At 44.5% G+C, this 19,346-nt stretch overlaps 1 protein-coding gene across 4 annotated transcripts in view; it reads right to left on the reverse strand.

Annotated features, from left to right (window-relative positions):
* Nucleotides 1-19,346, reverse strand: part of SLC39A11 (solute carrier family 39 member 11) — a 262,946-nt gene that overhangs the window by 183,461 nt on the left and 60,139 nt on the right. For all 4 annotated transcript variants that reach the window (XM_050920823.1, XM_050920826.1, XM_050920822.1 and 1 more), the window contains one exon: nucleotides 5,405-5,549. In XM_050920823.1, coding sequence (XP_050776780.1) covers nucleotides 5,405-5,549 — 145 coding nt within the window. The remainder of the gene's footprint in view (nucleotides 1-5,404; nucleotides 5,550-19,346) is intronic.

Raw genomic sequence — 19,346 nt, forward strand, 5'->3', positions numbered from 1 at the left:
GATACTGGTGTAAATCCAGATTAACTCCACTGGCTTTGCCATATAAACACAGTGCATTCATCACCGTCAGCAAAGGTTTGGTTAGCTGAGTTACCACAATTCATCACTATGAGTTGCCTTAAAGTTTTTTCACAGAAAGAAGTGAGGGCTCCTGTCGGAAGGATTGTGTGTTAGTTCATGTCATGTCAAAGCATCACTAGAAAAGAGTGAGAGGCACCACTCAGTAGAGTCTTTGTGTCCTTTCTGAGTGAGTCTTAGTCTAGCTTAAAACATGGATGGGAGTCTTCCATTAACCACTACAGATGCACTTCTCCCAGGACCAAGAAGGTCTTCAAACCACAATTTGAATATTTCAATAACTCAGACATAGGTTAGGGGTTTGTTATAAAAGTGGATGGGTAGGGTTCTGTGGCCTGCTTTGTGCAGGGGGTCAGACTAGATGATCACACTGGTCCCTTCTGATCCTAGAATCTATGAGTCTATGAGTCTAAGGGCTTTGAAAAGCGAAAATATAATCAAGTATTTCAGAAGTTAACACTGAAAGACAGAGATGTACACGCTCTATTGACTCAAGTCACAGACACACAGAAAAGGCTAACAATCATCACTTGCTTCTTTTGGAGTTAATGGATGTTCTGAGGCAGACGACAAGCCAAGCTTTCGGAAGAGACAGGAGAGAAGGGGGTCGATTTAGAGGAAGGATTTCATGATTACAAGGATGCAGCCAGGTAACATACTGGAGACGTTCGTTCCCTATGAATTACAGCTCTATTGCCACTTGGGGCAAAAATGTACATCCCAGAATTCAGCCCACCCCATCTCTCAGCTGAGTTAAGGGGTCCCCTTATCTCCTTTATCTCATTCCTCTTTTTATCTCACTAGCTCCTTTCCCTCCATTTCTTCCCCTCTTTCATCCTCATGTTACTTGTAGAGTTTTGCCCAATATCTTCAGAGATGTAAAAGGGGCATTAGGTTAACAAGGCAAGCAGCTCTCTTGTACTGCCTACTGTACAGGTTTTGATTGAAAGGGGTTTTCTTTCCAAGGGGTGGAAGATACAAGCAGCAACTTCTGAAACCACAGCCGCCAAAGGGAGGGAGTGACCGAGGTCCAATCCAGACTTGGAAGGTGCTTACTGCGGCGCCCTCCGGACTGGCACCAGACAACGTTCTGGTGCAAATGGCAGGAGCTGACTCCAGAAAGATGCCACTGAAGGTAAAAGAGAGAGTGTATCAGCGTGACTCGACCCATCCTAATGTACCGAACCAAGACCAGGTCAGCCGCTGGAAGATAAATCAGTGTGCTCGCCGCCATGGAAATGAAGATGTTGAGGTGGTTGCACGGTTGAACACTCAACAAGAGGAAATGAAATGAGGTTGTAAGGGACTTAATGCAGGTTGCACCAGCTGAAGATGAGTTGAGGAAGGTCAGGCTGCATTAGTGTGGGCACCGCCAGCAGGGACCTCAGAGCCGTGTCGGTAGGATGGCTCTTGCAATGAGCGTAGATAGAAGACTACCAAGTGGAAGACCAAGGGTTGGAGCTGGCATCAGCAGACCTCCAAGAAACCAACTAGCACGACAGCCTGGCATGTGATCATCAGAGTTCGAAGGAGGCTATAAAAGTCACCAATAGAGAAATGGCAAGAAAGATGAGAAACTGCTTAACACAGGTAGAATGGACTGTGCATTGTCATAAGGACAACACACCTAGATTATATTCACTGTGTCATTCAGAGCGTGGGACCCTGGGTCAGGAGACCAGGGTTCTAATCCCAGCTGTGTCACTCACTCCCTAAGCAACCCCTGACAAATGACTTCACTGCACTCTGACTCAGTTTCTCCATTTGTAACAAGCCCTGAAATCCTCAGATGAAAGGTGCTGTGTAGCTCTGCAGTTGATCCGCTATAACCCCCAGATCCTTATTCAAGTGTTTGAAGTTTGGCACGTGCTTAAGTATTCTGCAGAATATGGGGGCCTCACTGAGTTGGTCAGAACCACAGAGGAGCCAGGCTTTAGGACTCAGGAAAGTTCTCTTACACTGTTCCTCGATCCCATGACTCTGTGTGGATCCCTAGAGAGTTGTGCTTGGAGCCAAGCATGATACCTCTCTCGCTCTTCCACTAGCTCACTTGAAATGAGGGAGTCCCTAGCAAGAAACCACCTCACAACGCAGCTCCTGTAGGAGCCACCATGTTCACTTCATTCCACTCCACTGCTGAGGAACGTTAGCCATCTGTGCGGTGAATCCCACCTGGCATCTGAGGCACTTCATAGTCCTTCTAGTTACTGGCCTAGCTACTTGTTCACTTCTGCAACTCCTCACTGACTTCCCCTGGGAGAACTCTGCACAGGCATGGATGCGGGTGGGTGCACACACACACACACACAAAGCAAAAGGCAAATTTAAAATAGGGATCAGCCTGCATTGTGTTCCACACTCAGAAGCAGGCCTTTACCACCTGAGTACCGGCTCTGATTCTGCCCCTCCTCCTAATCCACACAGGTGCATCTCCACAACCTCCTCTGCAACCAGGCCACAGCAGGGACATTCCAGGACCGGGCTTAGGGTGCAAAGCATTTTGGCGCATACACAACCTGATCTGACCCTGTGCACCCAGCTCTTGCTGGGCCAGAGTCTAATCACTGTGAGTGAAATGCACACCCATGCAGAGGGCTTACATAGGCCGTAAGTGGTGCATGGCCCTTGGCTGGCCCCTCTGCACAAGGCTGAATTTTACCGTTTAGGGGAGTGCTTCTCATGCTGTCAAGGAATAAAGACCAACATTAACACAGCCTCTGCAGCATGACTGTGCACCTGGCGATGGGAGGGGAGAGGCAATTACACCAGTCTCATGTCTGGAGACTGAATCTGGCCTTGACTTTAATATGTTGTTAGCAGTTATTAAGCCTGCACGCATATCCCCCATTGCGTTAACACTCCGAGACTACAGATTTGCATTTCACGGCACTTCAATTTACACATCTGCTTGAGACGGAGTACAGGCAAAACTGCTCCAGAGGAAGCATGTGTATTTTCAACACTGCTTTAAGTGACTGATAATTTTTTTGCATAGACCTCTGCAACTGCACTCATAAAAATGAACGCAGCTCTTCTCCCACGGGTAGCAGCTTATAAAGCTGGTACCTAGAACTGCTTCAGCTAATACCCAAAGATGGAAGGTCAAAGCACTGCCAGTATAAAGCGAAAGACGACGTTCAACACTCGGGGGCAAAGTAAAACCCAGATGACATGTTTGCAGAGCGCGCACTAGAGGTCAGTCCAGATGGTATCCACACCTGCTCCAATTGCTCTTTCACCCAGTGGGAACAACATGCAGACAAGGGGGCACGAAGGCAACAGACAGACATGGAAGGAAATGGAGCAGCCTCCCCAGCTTATTGAAAAGTAGGGGACAGACTCCTGTTTTACTAGCACACAGTCAACTGCTCACAGGACTCCCCCACTCCCAATCACATCATCCTCTTTTATGCAGCTCTGGGGTGAATCTTCCCATTTACTGAATGGATTCACTGACTTGAAGATTCAGTAATTAGGGCCCTGATCCTGTGAACACTTATGCTCATGGCAGTAAAGTTAAGTCTCTGCATGTCTTTGCAGGATCGGGGCCCTGGTTACATAGCATTGGAGAGGCTTCCACTTTCATGCCCCTTCAATCAAGTCAATATCAGTCTCTCCACTCCACTCATCACTACCACCTTACACCTTTTAAGTCAATTTCAGAACAATGCAAGAGATGCTGAATTTTTTTTAAGCTTACTTGTTTGGGATTTCGGAAGTTAAATTAATAATTTAACAGTGACTAATGTCAAAATTTACATTAGCAAGTACCACCATTTAGATTAATAAAATACCCATTATGTGCCCTGAGAAATTTCACAAGAACACAGATGGTAAGTTCTTGATAGGCTTAGTGAAAGCTGCTAATTAACAAGTTGCTGTCTGTCTCTATTTGCCATCGGTCTTCTTGGCAATCACACTGTCACGTGAAAATAGCAAGTTCATCCCAACAAAGCAAAAAAACTAAGAAAAATATCACGGAAGAGAAAAGGGTATTGATTTGTTGTCATTTTTAAAAAATTTCCCCAGAGAGAGCGAACCAACAGTGCATAATGGAAAGTTTCTGTTCTCAAAACGACTTCCATGGTTTTCATGTACAACCACGAGCAGATGCATGTACAAAACAGAGCAGTTCTGAACTTACAGAAAAATGCATGATTATTTTAAGAGTGAAATTAAATTATATTTAGGACATAAAATTGCCAGCATGTTAAATGCTCCAAAGTAATAGAATTATCAGCTGGGGTATCAGTCTGGACTTGTTAAAGGAGCTTAAAAACATGATGCATCTAAATCCCCTGGTAACTGGACACCTAACCCCCTTAGGCTCCTTTCAAAACCTGTCTAAATTTTTAAGAAGTTAAACACACTCTGGTTCAGAACAGTTTTCCATAAAGAATGCAACTATATAATAAAGAATAAAACCTCACCTGAGAAGCTAATGCAGCAATTCTTTGCAGAAAGACTCACTTCTTTATTGGATGCGCTCCCATCTCCACACTTGGAGGGGAGAAACTAGGGTAGTGTCTAGTGTACCAGATATGCTTAAACTCAAGAAAAATACTAAAGCAGTGAGACTATTTTTCACTAGTCATTTATCAAACTACGTTTTTCTGCCTGGTGCAGACTCTCAGTAGCTACAGAAAGAAAATCCTATTAGATCGCATTCATCTTCCCACGTAGGAAGGATCTAGACCCCCTGTAGAAGACACATCAAGTGTTGCACCCATATCATATCTGATCTTCATTATACGGCCATGTAAGCACTGAACACACTCACCTAAAAGTGGGAAGCTTTAACATGCTTTCAGATTACAAAATTAGATCAGAAGTTCCCACTGGTTTTTCAAAAAAACTGTTAAAAAGAAACAAATATTCCCCAAGACAGGACATTTTTATTCCACGTTCTAACAGCTACCACTTCTATTATCCTCCAAAATAGGGAGCCACAAAGTGACCATCAGTCATGGCCCATAATTATAGCAAGCCGTCACTGATGCATACAATTCAGCATGGGAAGGCAAAAGTGACCCAGCCGCCCACTCCTTCCCAGCTGAAAAACTATTATCTCAAGGTAAGGGAATTTCATTTCACTGTCAAATTAGATGTCTAATTATTAATAATTCATGCAAGTGGTTTTGAGAACTGAAGGAGAAACAGAAGCAATGATTCTTGGGCCAGATGCCAGCCTGTGCCAAGAAAGAAAGAGGGAGAAAGCATGTGTGTGCACTGAAGCGAATTAAATTTCAAGCATATTTGTATTATAGTCTGTGAGCCAATTTATTTGAGTTCTAACTCTGCTGTTGGTATATGACAGGATGCTTGCCTGAATGAAGCCCAGTTCTACCTATCCGGATGGAGAGCTCATTCCCATAGTCCTGGTGATATGTCGGTTCGGGGTCATACTTCTCTTTCACAGCTCTCGGATCGTAGCTCCTAGACAAGGTGGCGTGGGGATGTTCACCGATGCCCTGAAATGGATTAAAGGGAAATTTAACATTGTTTCCATGTACGAGTGTGCGTCTTCCTCTCTCTACACCCCCCCCCAACCCAATGCTCAAAGACAACTTCAGAATCTTCTGGATTTGGTTCACACCTCCCCGAGTTTTGGATTCAAACCAACTCAAAGGGAAGCCATCAAGCTTTGCAGGGTTTCGCTGCAAATCAAGACGACAGAATCAAGCTCACTGAGAAGCCTGATGACCTTCAGTACGTCTTTCCACAAACTGGGCCTGAGTTAAAAACTTTATGTAATTAAAAACTAAACCAGACAGGTTTCACAAACTGTCAGCTTTCATAGGCCCAGTTCCAGAAAGCGGCAGTTTTAAGATTTTGTGGGTTTGCAAGAACTGGAATTCTGACTCCAGCCTTCATCTGCAAACCTAATGCATTTCATAGAAGCTTCTGCATTGGCTGTACTCAATATATCGGGATGGATCTGGCAGTGAAAAAGCGGCAGGGAACAGGATTTTAAAAAACACAACGATGTTAATTTCATGCCCATATACTCATGAATATACACCAGGTTTCAAAACAAACTCCAAATGCCACCTTTTTTTAAGAAAAAAAAAATCAATATAATTCAAGTATAGTTACAGTGAAAAAACCATCTAAACATACAGTACCTTACCCTGCTGACAAACCGAGTGCTGCCATCAGCACTGTTGAGCCAATACAACTACAGAACAGCGAGCTGGATTGTTTTCTGGCTCACGCTTGGTCAAAACTGCACATGGAACCTTGCATTGCACTTCAGGAATGCAGGCAGAAAACATTCGATTTGGATTTTCAGGCCCCATTCAGGAGAGCACAAAAACACACATGCTTAACTTTAAGCATCTGCTGATGCCCACTGACTGCAACAGAACTTAAGCACGTATTTAAGTGCATTTCTGAAAAAGGAGGCTTTTCTCAATTAAGGCCTAAGTTTGCAGCACTGACAATTAGAGAGAGAGAAAAAACTAACTCAAAACTGAGCATATTTCCTTGGAATTGGGGGGAAGAATAAATAAGGACCCATACAATGTAATTTTACTGAATTATTTCCAGAGTACGATCAGACCTTTAATAGCACTGAGAATATCTGGTTGATACAGCTTTCTGCATTTCAAAATACACATAGGTGGGGGGAGGAGACAATGTGCCCATAGAAAAACAAAATGTGTGTGTAGGTGCTATACAAACACAATGGGGTCCCGGTCCAGGAGTGGGGTTCCTACACAAAGACACTGTCCAAGAACAAAATTCACTGAACCAGTCAGACACAATATCATGTTTCCAGGTCAGTGTTGAATTTGCAGCAAGTCCAAATGGACTCTCCCATAGACAGTAGGAACTTGCAATACCATAGGCCAGGGAAATATGTCCCTGCGAGACAGCAAAATTGTGATTCAAAAGACACCTCAAGAGAGAGGGGCACACGAAACTTATATGAAATTCACAGGTGAGGTTAACCTGACAGGCCACCAGGTGTCACTGCTGACCTCCATACACTCAACTAGACGACTATGTGTGGCAGTAAAGAACTGAATTTCAGTAGGTATCACTGGCACAACTCCACTAGATAGATAGATAGATAGATAGATAGATAGATAAGCTGTTTAAATCCAACTTTCTGCATGTCACAGAATTTAGTGACAATAAAATGTCCAGCTTGGAAAAGGTCGCAGAAAGCCTATAGAGGAGAGGGGAGGAAAGACTGGAGAATGTGTTAGATTTCAGTGCGTCTCCCCTTGGAACAGAGATCATCAGACATTATATATTTCAACTCCTTTCAGGGCAACTCTTTCCTGGGAAATTGCTACTTCTCTCTTTCTGTAGTTTTCAGGTTCTAGATTCATTAAAGGGTTTAATCCTAAAGACAAAACGGATGGCAAGGCGCTAGCAAAGCAAAGGCTGGAGGAACAAAGTGTTGAGAAAGGGATCACTGTTCAAAGCATGGAACGTCGGTATCTTCATTCTACCTGAGACAAGAGAGTGGCAACGTGGCTTTGGCACTTTGATTCAGAGAGCAGCAATATAAACTAGCATACGCCAGAGCTGGCAATGAGAAACCTGATGAGTAAGGTGACTTTAAAAAAAATAAAGGTTGAAGATGAATAATTAAACTATTATCCCCTCGTTTGCATAATATATTCTGACTGGTGTTATTAATGCTAATCACATATTTGCTATCATTGTTCTACTGCAGTTTAATCAGGGTGCTTTCACTTCCATTAACCTGGCGATTAGAAGATGCACTGATGAGGCGTTCTTCTTTTAGAAAGGACTTTTCCTTAGCAAAACGTTACAAGTCATTTCTTCCTCTCAGCATTTCCCAGATTTTCCGTGGGAGTTCGTGTAAGCTGGGCTGCGATAGGATCAGGTGTGCTATAGAATATGTGATGAGCAGATGACAAAAGCACGTGGAAGTTTAAACATTTTCCATGAAATCCTGGAAGCATGTGCACAGAGGGGAACTTCATGTACGTGCCCATTCTGATATGGACTAAAAAGGACAAAGATCCATAAATTGAAACAACTGGATGCAACCCCGCAATGCCAGATTAGCAAATGCTGACAAACTGTTCAGGAAAGCAAGACATTGCTCTCTTCTAAATCGGAGATGGCAGAATTCCTAGCATTCAAAGGAATAAAAATCAACAATGCAGGAAGTTTGGAACAATGCAGTTAATTTCCATATTTCACAATATTTTCCATAACCTCATCGGTTTAAACATGTCATGCAAATTAATTCAAAATAACTAACATAGGATAAGAAGAGGGTCAAGGATAAGTCTAATTTTTTAAATGAAGCATTCATTTAACAAGAACCAATGAATGCACCTGTTGTCTGCGACTGGGTCTGCGTGAGCACTGGGATCAGATTCCATGACGAGGGCTCAAATCACCCTGGCAAAATAAGAGAATGGTGAAGCTGTGGCCTGTTTCAATGCAAACTGCACAGCATGTGTTAACCTAAAATAATTTACCACCTTCCCTACCCTTTAGTGTTTATTATGGGGGTGGCAGAACCTTACAAACCTCACCTGTGTTTGACTTCAAAAGCGAAGAGAGATTTCCTCCCCCAAAAAAGGTGTGTGATTGCGCAACACACAAACACAAAATGGGAAAACACTTAAGTTCTGTGAAAGCTGATCTTACCCAGACCTGTTACTTCAGAACAGACACAATGAGATAATGGAGTAAAACTAATGAGGTTTTTAAAAAAAAAAAAAAAAAAGTCAGGAGGATGGAGGAAAATCTGTGCTTTATTTAGTGCATTGTCACTTCTTAGTCCTTGCTAACAGACTTGGATTGGGAGTTGAAAGCACCCAGAGTTCTGACTTCTCCATCTACCTGCGTGAACTGGGGATCTGCAAGAGCCGCTGTTCGATGACCCAGAGAATTGTAGGCCTGTCAGCCTGACATTGATCCTGGGCAAGATAATGGCACGGCTGAAACAGGCCTCAATTAATGAAGAACTGAAAGGAGGGCAATGCACTTAATGCAAATCAGCACAGGTTTATGGGAAACAGATCCTATCAAGCTAACTGGGTATTTTTTCCATGAGATTACAAGCGTGGCTGATAAAGGTAATAGTGTTAATATAATAGATTTAGACTTCTGTAAGGTGTTCGACTTGGTACCACACGACATTGTTATTAAAAACCTAGACTATAAAATTAACATGGTACATCTTAAATGGATTAAAAACTGACTGATAGGTCTTAAAATGTAACTGCGAATGGGGTGTGTTTCCAGTGGGACCCCACGGGGATCGGGTTTTGGCCCTGTGCTATTTAACATTTTTATGAATGCCTGGAAGAAAACAATCATCGCTGACAAAGCATTCGGATGCCACAAAACTTGGGGGATTGGTAAATAATGAAAAGGACGGGTCACTCATCCAGGGTGATTTGGATCATATACTTGAAATAACTCCGCCCCTCCCACTCGGTAAACTGGGCGCAAAACACACACTACACTGCTAAACCCTTTGTATACTGCCCGCAAAAACCAAACACCAACATTGAGAAGGAAAGAGAACCAAGGTCAACTGTGCCCAAGAGGCAACTGGGTGTGAAATGAGTCGATGACTTCAGTCCGTTCCCAGGGACGCAGACACCCATTCATAGCAAGCAAAACCTTTGTCAGCAGAAGCAGAGTGAGGCTACGGATTGAGCAGGTTTGGTGAGAAAGATGTTTTCTTTCCTCAGATATGGTGTTGGCTGGGAAGGAGCTAACTTGCCCTGCTGCTATCTAGGGCGGGTGGTGTCTATGGATAAAGAGAGGCACTCGGTGGCTTTCACCAACGATTAAAATTAACTTTGAGGAGGAAAAAAAGAAGAGGGAAATGTTCTGCTGTAGGGGAGCTCAATGAGGGCTCAGATGAGACACACAGAAGTGGCAGAAAGGTTTAGCAGCTGCCACTTTTTTTCACCAAAGGTATTGATTGGAAGAATGTGGATTTTTGCAGGATGGAAGGACGTTCAAGTGACTGAAAGACTTGAGTAAAAAAACCATCTGCAACCTAAAAAGAACTCTTCCTCTGTCTCTCCTTTCTGTCAGCCCCTCAGTAGCCTCTCCACTGCCATCTCCATGGCTAGCCCCATGCTCCCACTTCCCCAAGCAGGGAACACTTTCCCTAAAACTTACCAGGGTCAGCCTCTGATCCTAAAAAGTCACTTTTGCAGCATGGCTTACAAGAAGTGACCTAATCTGGTGAGAATTAATGAGGAAGATTCAGGTGATATTAATAAAGCTTCAACTATTAAGTGCATACAACTGGTCTAAATGATTGCATGAACCTATTCATGTAATCCTGTCCTACTCTCACTCTGATTACGTTAGTCACTGCTCTCGCCTGTCATCTCTTCATGGAGGCCGTACGCTCGCCAAAGCCACAATCTGTCCTCCTGCATCAAGCGGAGCGCCTAGCAAGCCTGAAGCTACAGAACAAATCAGACAAGCAGCAGCTTTGCATAGTTTATCATCAGCTGATTTGACAACCAGCTCTCATCTCTGTCCTGTCAGCACAAAAGGGTAACAAAATTAAAAGCACAGAGCATGACCAGAACATACAGGAGTCTATAAATTAAAGATTGCAATGAAAAGAAAAAAGGATCCGCGTAAGCAACCACCAGGCTGTTAGCATTACAGATCCATATAATCAAGCAAGCCATCTACTTCTGAAGTCGAGATGCATTTGCCTGAAAGTTGGCAATGATAAAAAGCCATCCCTAGCTATTTCTTCTGCTACCCATGCTGATGCTATCAAAAGCTTACCAGTGCCACTCATGCCTAAATAGAGGCAACGGGGAAGTATATTGCCATTTCAGACGCTTATTGTCAACAGAGACATACTGACCTTACCGACACACACACACACACACACGCGCGCGCGCGCAACTTCTTCAATTTGAAAAATATCAGTGACCTTCCACAAAGCGCTTGATTTATTCCAACTGCAAGTGCTCTGCACCACTCCAATCTGCTCCCCACTTGGGCCCCTTAATTGGAACACGTCAGTGGATTCTAAAAGCATGAGGAAGGGAAGAGGAAAAGTTAGCCCATGTTAATTAGCTCGTGCTGCTAATTAGAGTTAAGTGAAAACACACCAGGGGCTAGTGCAGTTCACAATGCCCGGTGAATGAGAGACGTGGACAGGAAGATCTCTACAGCTGGAAAAGATTTTTCTGGTGCACGAGGTCCCAGTAAAATTGTTTCATTTTTAGATATTAAGGACAGAAGGGCTCATTAGATCCTCCAGTATAAAGCAAGCCAGAGAACTCAACATTGTGCCACTTGCGTTATTTACCGCGCAGTTTTTCCAACAGACACAATGACCAGGCAAAATCAGCAGCTGCCGTTTTTATTACCAAGAAACTGTAATAACACACACACTCCTAAAGCAAACCTACAATTATTCTGAACGGTCAGAAAATTTCAACATCTATCCTAGTAACAACTGGGTCGTGCAGGACTCCCACATGACTCGATTCTTGCTCCCCTGAAAAACCTATCAGTGGATCTGCCATGACAAAGCCTGCTCTTGAGATCATGTTTGACAGACCTGGGATCAGTCCCGATGGAGTTTCTCTTATATAGACAGAAACTCTAATACCAGAGAACTTTGGGAAATAGATGGCTTGCTGTTCAACTGTGTACGGCTGCGGGGGAAAGGGGCGGGGGGCTCGTAATCTCTTGCAGTCTACCTTCGGAGACACCAGTTAGGTCTCTTTACTGGAAGTTTAGATCAACGTTTCTCAGATTTTGACCATCAGGGGCTTTTCATGCAGCCACAGACTCCTGGGTGGGGATGGGGATGGGGATGGGGGCAAAGTAGCGGCCTCTCCCTGGGGCCCACCAGCAGGGGCTGGTCCCTACCCCCTTCTGGAGGAGCAGGTGATCAGGTTGAGTTCTCCACCTTCCCCAGGATGGCGGGAGACAGTCTCCAGTCTTGTGGCGGTGGGCTCCTTCCCCCAGGCCACAGGGCTTCACGCTCTGGCCCTAGGCTCACCCCCACCCCCATGTCACCCCTAGCTCCCACTGCCTCCTCCACCCTCCAGCGGGACCCCACTTTTTATAGTAGCAGACTTACTAGCTAGCAAGTCTTAAAACAAAACAAAAAAAACCACCACCAAAAAGCAGAACATGCAAAGCACCTTATTTGTGTTTCTATTCTGTTTGGGTCCAGTAAAGAATAGATAACTGTTGATTATTTTGTCTGCAAAAAAAACCTCTACATTACAATTATTTGGACATGTGTATGTGCATATTTATTTATTTTTCCTAAAGTTAATTAAGTATTTTAGGAAAAATTATCAGAGTGGCCACCAGCAAGAGCTGGCCGCCGCACTCTGAGGCCACCAAAAAATTTCTTGCGAGTTCCCCTGGTTTAGATTATCAGAGTTTAATCCTGAATACTCTCAGTGACAGCAACTGGTGTTGAAGTTGCTTTAGCATCTCTTAGGATCAGGACTCTCTGCCCCTTCCCCCCCCACACACTTTAAAAGAATAAAAAGGCTTAGATCTTGTGTTGTGATATTTACACACACACACAGCCCCTAACGAGCTTTGAGAAGATAGACCAGGGGTCGGCAACCTTTCAGAAGTGGTGTGCCGAATCTTTATTTATTCACTCTGATTTAAGGTTTCGTGTGCCAGTTATAGATGTTAAAGTTTTTAGAAGGTTTCTTTCTATAAGTCTATACTATATAACTAAACTATTGTTGTATGTAAAGTAAATAAGTTTTTTAAAATGTTTAAGAAACTTCAATTAAAAGTAAATTAAAATGCAGAGCCCCCCAGACAGGTGGCCAGGACCCGGGCAGTGTGAGTGCCACTGAAAATGAGCTCGCGTGCCTCCTTCAGCACTCGTGCCATAGGTTGCCTATCCCTGAGATAGACAAAGGATGAGACAGGAAAGATGCCCAGAGAAGAGTCACACAGCAAGTCATGGCAGAGCTGGGAACAGAAGGTCTCCAAGCCCCAGTGCAGTACCCTGTCCATCAGATCATGCTGCCGCCCCACGGGAGGCCTGTATGGATCTGCCATTTCAGGTTTAGTGGTTCCCAAGAACCTTTCCTCCCCGTTTCTCACTGCCAGAAAGCCTTCCTCCACCCGGCTGACTTTCAACGAAACTTAGGAGGCTAAATCATTTTGAAAGTTTGAACCAAAGTCTCTAGTGTTTAGAGCACTGGGCTGGGCCTCAAGAAACAGGTTCTTCCCCATGCTCTACCGCTGGCCTGCTGGGTGACCTTTGGCAAGTCATCTCACCTCCCCCTGCCCATGCCTCAGTTTCCCCCAACGTAAAAGAGGGCTAATGACACCTGCCTTCTTTGTAAAGCACGCTGAGACCTACAAGGAGAAGTGCTAGACAAGAGCTAGGGATTATATATTGGGCTTTTGCATTCTTGCCTTCAAGAGAGTATTTTTCAAGGATTGTTGAGCAAAAAGGCTTCCAAAAAGACAGTCACTAGCTCCTCCCATCATCAGTGGAGCGGATAGAAATGAAACCCTCCTCCAATTCGTTGCTCTCATTCCTTAATGAAATGCTTTTACACTTCCCTGCTGGCTTATGCTTCTAAAGCCAGCTGCCAGCCGACTTTGAGAACAGCCACTCCTCAGTCCCTGCCTTTCTCCCACCCCTGTCGGCAGTTCAAATGAAGAGCGTGAGAGCCTACACTGCGTTAACAAACCGTCACAAATGCCAAGAAAAGTCAGGTGAGAAGGGGCACCTCCTCCTGTCACAGGCACTCTCCATCTCGGTGCTCAAACGTACAGACAGCAGCTCGGCTTGGCTGACTGCCACTGGCTCAAGTCATTTCAGAGGCTTCCCCAGCCTTTGGTCAAAAATCCCCTTCGCTTTTCAACCCACTTTGTTTTTCGGAAAAAGACAGCCCAAGCGGTCCCGCTGTGGAAGAGATTGTTAGGGGCAGGCAGCAGAAAAGGGGATTCCTGCTCGCTCCTGCACCCAGAATCAGTAAATGGACATCACTCGGCTTCTTTCCCTCTGGCATTTTTCCACCCTGCATGAATATTGGTAACAATCTCTGACCCTGCAACCAGAGCACCACTCTGGCACCAGCCAACCTGATTTAGTACAGAGCTGCTGCTTAGAACTGCCCTGCAGTTAAACAGGACTCACTTACTATGACAGCATGCCCCCCTCTCCTGCCCAAGTTCTTGCCATTACCGTGAGTACCTCAAGTTTATATAGACTAACAGACGTTTTGGAGCATGAGCTTTCGTGGGCGAATACCCACTTCGTCAGATGCATGTAGTGGAAATTTCCAGGGGCAGATAGATAGATAGATATAGATATATATATATATGCAAGCAAGAAGCAAGCTAGAGATCACATGCATCCGACGAAGTGGGTATTCACCCACGAAAGCTCATGCTCCAAAACGTCTGTTAGTTTATAAGGTGCTACAGGATTCTTTGCTGCTTTTACGGATCCAGACTAACATGGTTACCCCTCTGATACTCAAGTTTATATGTCCCACCAACAACCACTGGCTTCTTCAGCCTGCTGCTAGGGACTTTCCACTCCCCCAGCCTCCTGCAGAGAAACTTGCTCGAATGGATTACCCTAGGCTTCAGCCAACTCATTTGTTCCAAGGTGCTTCCAGCTGAATGGGAAACCATTAAAGGCCTAACGACCCACCACTGTACCAACTAGGCAGTGGTTCTCAAACTTAAGTATTGGTGACCCCTTACACATAAGCAAGCCGCCTTATAAATTAAAAACTCATTTTTTATATTTAAAATATAAATGCTGGAGGCGAAACAGGGTTTCGGGGTGGAGGCTGACAGCTCACCACCCCCCACATAATACCCTCACCACCCCCAGTTTGAGAACCGCTGGGCTAGAGTCACAGAATCATAGAATCATGCTGACTCCACATCCACTTTGCGACATTCCAAAACATCACTCTATCACAGCTTCCTAACATCAACTAGAATTCGTAAGTTACACATAGATCCCCTAACGCGTCAGCAGTGCTATAAAAATGGACAGTGATTGATGCAATGCCTACTACTGTCAAGTTTCTGCCTGTGAACTATCGGTATTTCAATCTCATGTGCCCTCATGTGCTAACAGCAAGCAATGCTTTCCGCTCTAATATGAATCAGGCAGGGGAATGGCTGGTACTGATTTACCAGCAAGAATGGAAGGAATGTACGGGGGATGTGCATAGCTCAGCAAAGCGACCACTGTAAAGCCAGGAAATTCTCACCCATTTTAAAAAAGGAGCTGGAGGAAACTTTTAAAAGTGTGTAAAGAGCCGTGTCTGTGATATTTTTCAAATATGATTCCCGAGGCCCTTTCCAATTTTTAAAGACAAAGTTCTTTGCTCCTCCCCTTCCCATACTTCCTCGGTGACATCACATTCGTTACCATGGCTATGGAGCGTGATGTCAAAGAGGAGGAAGACTACACATGGCAGTAGCATGCAGAAGGAAGAGCCAGACTGCGAGGGAAAACATTCCTGTTCAAAACAGGTACATATTCAAAATAATAGCCAAGAAAATACAAAAAGCCACTGGCCCAAGGACATGTGGCTGCTTTTAACACATTCTTCTTCAGTAGATTTCTTCCAGGATGTTAAGCGGCCCAAGTGAATACAAGAACTGCCAGACTGGATCAGTCTCAAGATCCAGCCAGCCCACCATCCTGTCTCCGAAAGTGGCTTCAGAGGATGGTATAAGAATCCTACAGGAGGCGGATAGGGGATAATCTGCACCCTACATTAGGGCTCATCCTGATCTATAATAGTCAGAAACTGGCTTAAACCCTGAAAGTTTGATATCCCACCCAGTTTTTGTTGGCATTAATGATTCTAATTCTGGATAGTCTTGACCTGCAGATAAAAATATCCAATTATTTTCTGAATCTTGCTAAACTCTTGGCCTTAACATCCTGTGGCAATGAGTTCCATAGACAGAGCACTGCATGACAGAATATTTCCTCCAGTGCCTTTCACCAGCACTAAATTCACCCCACAATTCTATTTTTAATTTTCCCCCCTCTTTCTGCTTTTAAAGCCACCTTTCTTGTTGGGACACAACTAAATCTAGCTTGTACCTTTTACATCCTTTAACATCTCCCCTATCAGCACCCTCATCTATCTTAAGTGACTTGCCCAAGGTCATACAGGAAGTCTGTAGCAGAACAGGGACTTCAACCCAGATTTCCCAAGTCCTAAGCTACTGCTCTGACCACTGGACTATGCTTGCTCTCTTAAAGCAATAGATTCCTGGCACCCTGAGATGTCTGCCCTCTTGTTCCTTTGTTCTGTAGAGTCTCTGCCCAAGGATAACTTTTGATAAGTTTACTTTCCCTGAGAAGCAAAAGGCCTCTCTCCTCTAACAGGTTTTGTCCCCAGGGAACGAGTCTAAACTGGCCCTACATAAAGCCACCATGTCAGGCAGGCTTGCTGAGTCTTTATGTTAAAAATTAGATTACTTTGTGGCCCCGGCCAGTCCATCACTCTTGGTGACACCCCTATTTATTATTTCAATGCTCAAGACTTAATTCATCTTCCACAAAGCCTGGACTCGTTCCATCACTGTCTGCTCCTTTGGGGGGGTTAATGCACTTGCTTGTTTAAAAGCAAAATTAAATGACCTTTTCAATGCTGTATGATTAATTGGAGCATTTTAATACGCTCTACAATTCACTGAAACCAGTTCAGGGGAGCGTGGGGAGGGAATTATTGGGGTAATTACAAAGAATATGCTTGCATGCTAGCAAACACTTATCACGTCAGTCTGGAAGGCGCATTGTCTCCTTGCTCTGGTATTTACATCACAATGGTTCCTCGTCATTCTTTTTTGAAACAGTTTTTTTGGCTTTGCAAGTGACTCTCTAAATTACTGTCATTAATGCATGGAAGGGGAAACTAGCCTTTGAAGAGACGTAATTACCTGCTCCTGCTGGCATGTAAAGGCACGTCTGGGAATCTCACTTAGGCATGGCACAGGAGTCGATCTGCGTAATGTTCAAACTGAATGATCCTGTTCACCCCTGAATGCAGACCCACCCTTTCGGAAGAGCAGAGGGGAGGTGGATAGCCAGGGACGGTTTAAAGTGACTTCTTCCCTTCTGCAAGTTTTGAAGCAGGAAGGGGAGGAAATGGATCCGGGGCACCTGTTTTAATTCCTGCAAAGCCTTTCCCAAGAGACTCACTTTGCAGAGATGTTGAGAGAGCAAACTGAATTTAGGCTGCCAGACTAGTCAAGGCTTGAATGTGCGTCTGGGAGCTGATGAGATGGCACTGCATCCTTGTATCCTCATTAGCATTAATGTAACCCCAAATTTACTCTGACAAGGTGGAACTCAGACTCTCTTGGAATTGCAAGGCAATCTGAAAGTGTCCCTGAGCCTCAAAGAAGTGATTTGAGCAGCTGTATGCAGTTGACACACCCAGAATATATTAAGCTGAAGCTACAGATATTGGGCAAAGCATGGGGTATTTATCAGCAAGGGCTAAAATCCAAAATCCCCTTTCCCCTCCCTGCTTCCAGTCTCCCATGGAAATAAATTCCCCGTAATGAGCTGTTATGTCATAAACGTAAATGGGGCTGGGGAAAATTTTGTTGCTAGATTCTGCTCTGTGAAAAGTGGCACCAAATGGAAGGTGGGAAATTGCAGAATTGATTTCAAATCCCCCTTCCCCAGTCCCTGCTAAACCCATATCCAATCTGTACCGAGCTAAAATTGCCCCTGCATCTTTTCTTACTCCTGACCAAACAAGAGCAAACGCCATTCGTAAGTTAATTCACGTCTTTTCATGGTGTAGCACGGCCGGTGATGCATCGCAGAGAACCATCCTGATGTTGTCTATTGATTAGCATGCTTTACTTTTATTACGAGCACACGCAAAGGAGTGCAAGGGCACCCTAAAGCATTTCCAGATGTATGCTGCTGATTACCTTATGCCTCTGCCAGGTTTGTACAGGGGACAGAATTAAAGCCAACTCAAAGATCCTATCTCACAGAACTGGAACTTCTGGGGCTAGGCTCTCAGCTAGTGTAAACCGAAGTCCTCCCCGTTATGCTGATTGATTCTAGGGGATGCTCTGGTCCTTGCTCTGTTGTGAATTAGCCTTGTGCATGCTCCATTAACTCTGCCCGGCCAGTTTGCAGGGCCTCAGAATTAGAGTGACCAGATGTCCTGATTTTATAGGGACAGTCCCGATTTTTGGGTCTTTTTCTTACATAAGCTCTTATTACCCCCCACCACCGTCCTGATTTTTCACATTTGCTGTCTGGTCATCCTACTCAGAATCTGAAGTGTCACAAGTTATTCAAACTCTGACTTTGGCGCAGAGGTTGGATTTGACCTTCCCTCTCCTTTTTGTTGTGCTCCCCTGAGTGGTATCTTGGGGTAGTCCCAGCTGATCTCCTGTTCCTAGGGAAAGTTGAGTTGAAGTTTAACCTACTGCAGACACTCAAAGGAAAAACTGCCGGAGGGCTGTACTGAGTTGGCTATATGCAATCCCAGTGGATTTTCTGCCTGTATCCTGGCTGTTAAACTTTCTGCTAAATCTGGTCAAACGATCCCCTCTTTTACGTGTGAACACACTAGAAGCTGCTTTCTGAGCAGTTCTGCTCTGAGCTTTGTGCTTTTTGTGCTGAAAGCCCGAGAAGAAATTTTGCCCGTCTCCTTCATTTTGTCATCTGAAGATTTCCCTTCAGAGATCGAAGAAACTGATCATCTGATGTCGTGATTTTAAGAATATTTGGGCGAGGGGGGCATGAAGGGAATCCAACCTATGATTCTAAAAAGATCTGCCCCTAAGAGCTCTGGGCCAGGCTCTCAGAATGACTATTTCACCTCAGGAAGGGTTTTAAAAACAAAACACCCTTTTCAGATCTATCCTGGCAGATGAAGTTAACAGAGAGTAATTAACCACTGGAAACATTTTAGCGGTGAGCATAATTAATGGCTGGACTCTCCTTCGCTGGGCATTTTAATCCATCTCCACAAGAGAGGTAGCTATGTCGACAGGAGATGCCCTCCTGCTGAAATCGTGCTGTGTACACCGGCCTGGGTAAAATTACACTGCTCAGGGGGTGGATTTTTCACATCTCTGAGCAATGTCGTTACACCCACGTAAGTAAGTTTATAGTCTCCAGGCCAGGTTAGAGGGGTAAAACCCTGGGATCTTGCCCATGCTAAAGCTCCAGTTCTTGTTCCCACCCCGGAATCTGCCGTGCTAGAGCAATGGTGAGAAGTGTCAAAGAAAAAGCTCAGCCTGGATACAACCTGACT

The sequence above is a fragment of the Gopherus flavomarginatus genome, chromosome 12, assembly GCF_025201925.1.
Source record: "Gopherus flavomarginatus isolate rGopFla2 chromosome 12, rGopFla2.mat.asm, whole genome shotgun sequence".
NCBI classification, from domain to species: domain Eukaryota; kingdom Metazoa; phylum Chordata; order Testudines; family Testudinidae; genus Gopherus; species Gopherus flavomarginatus.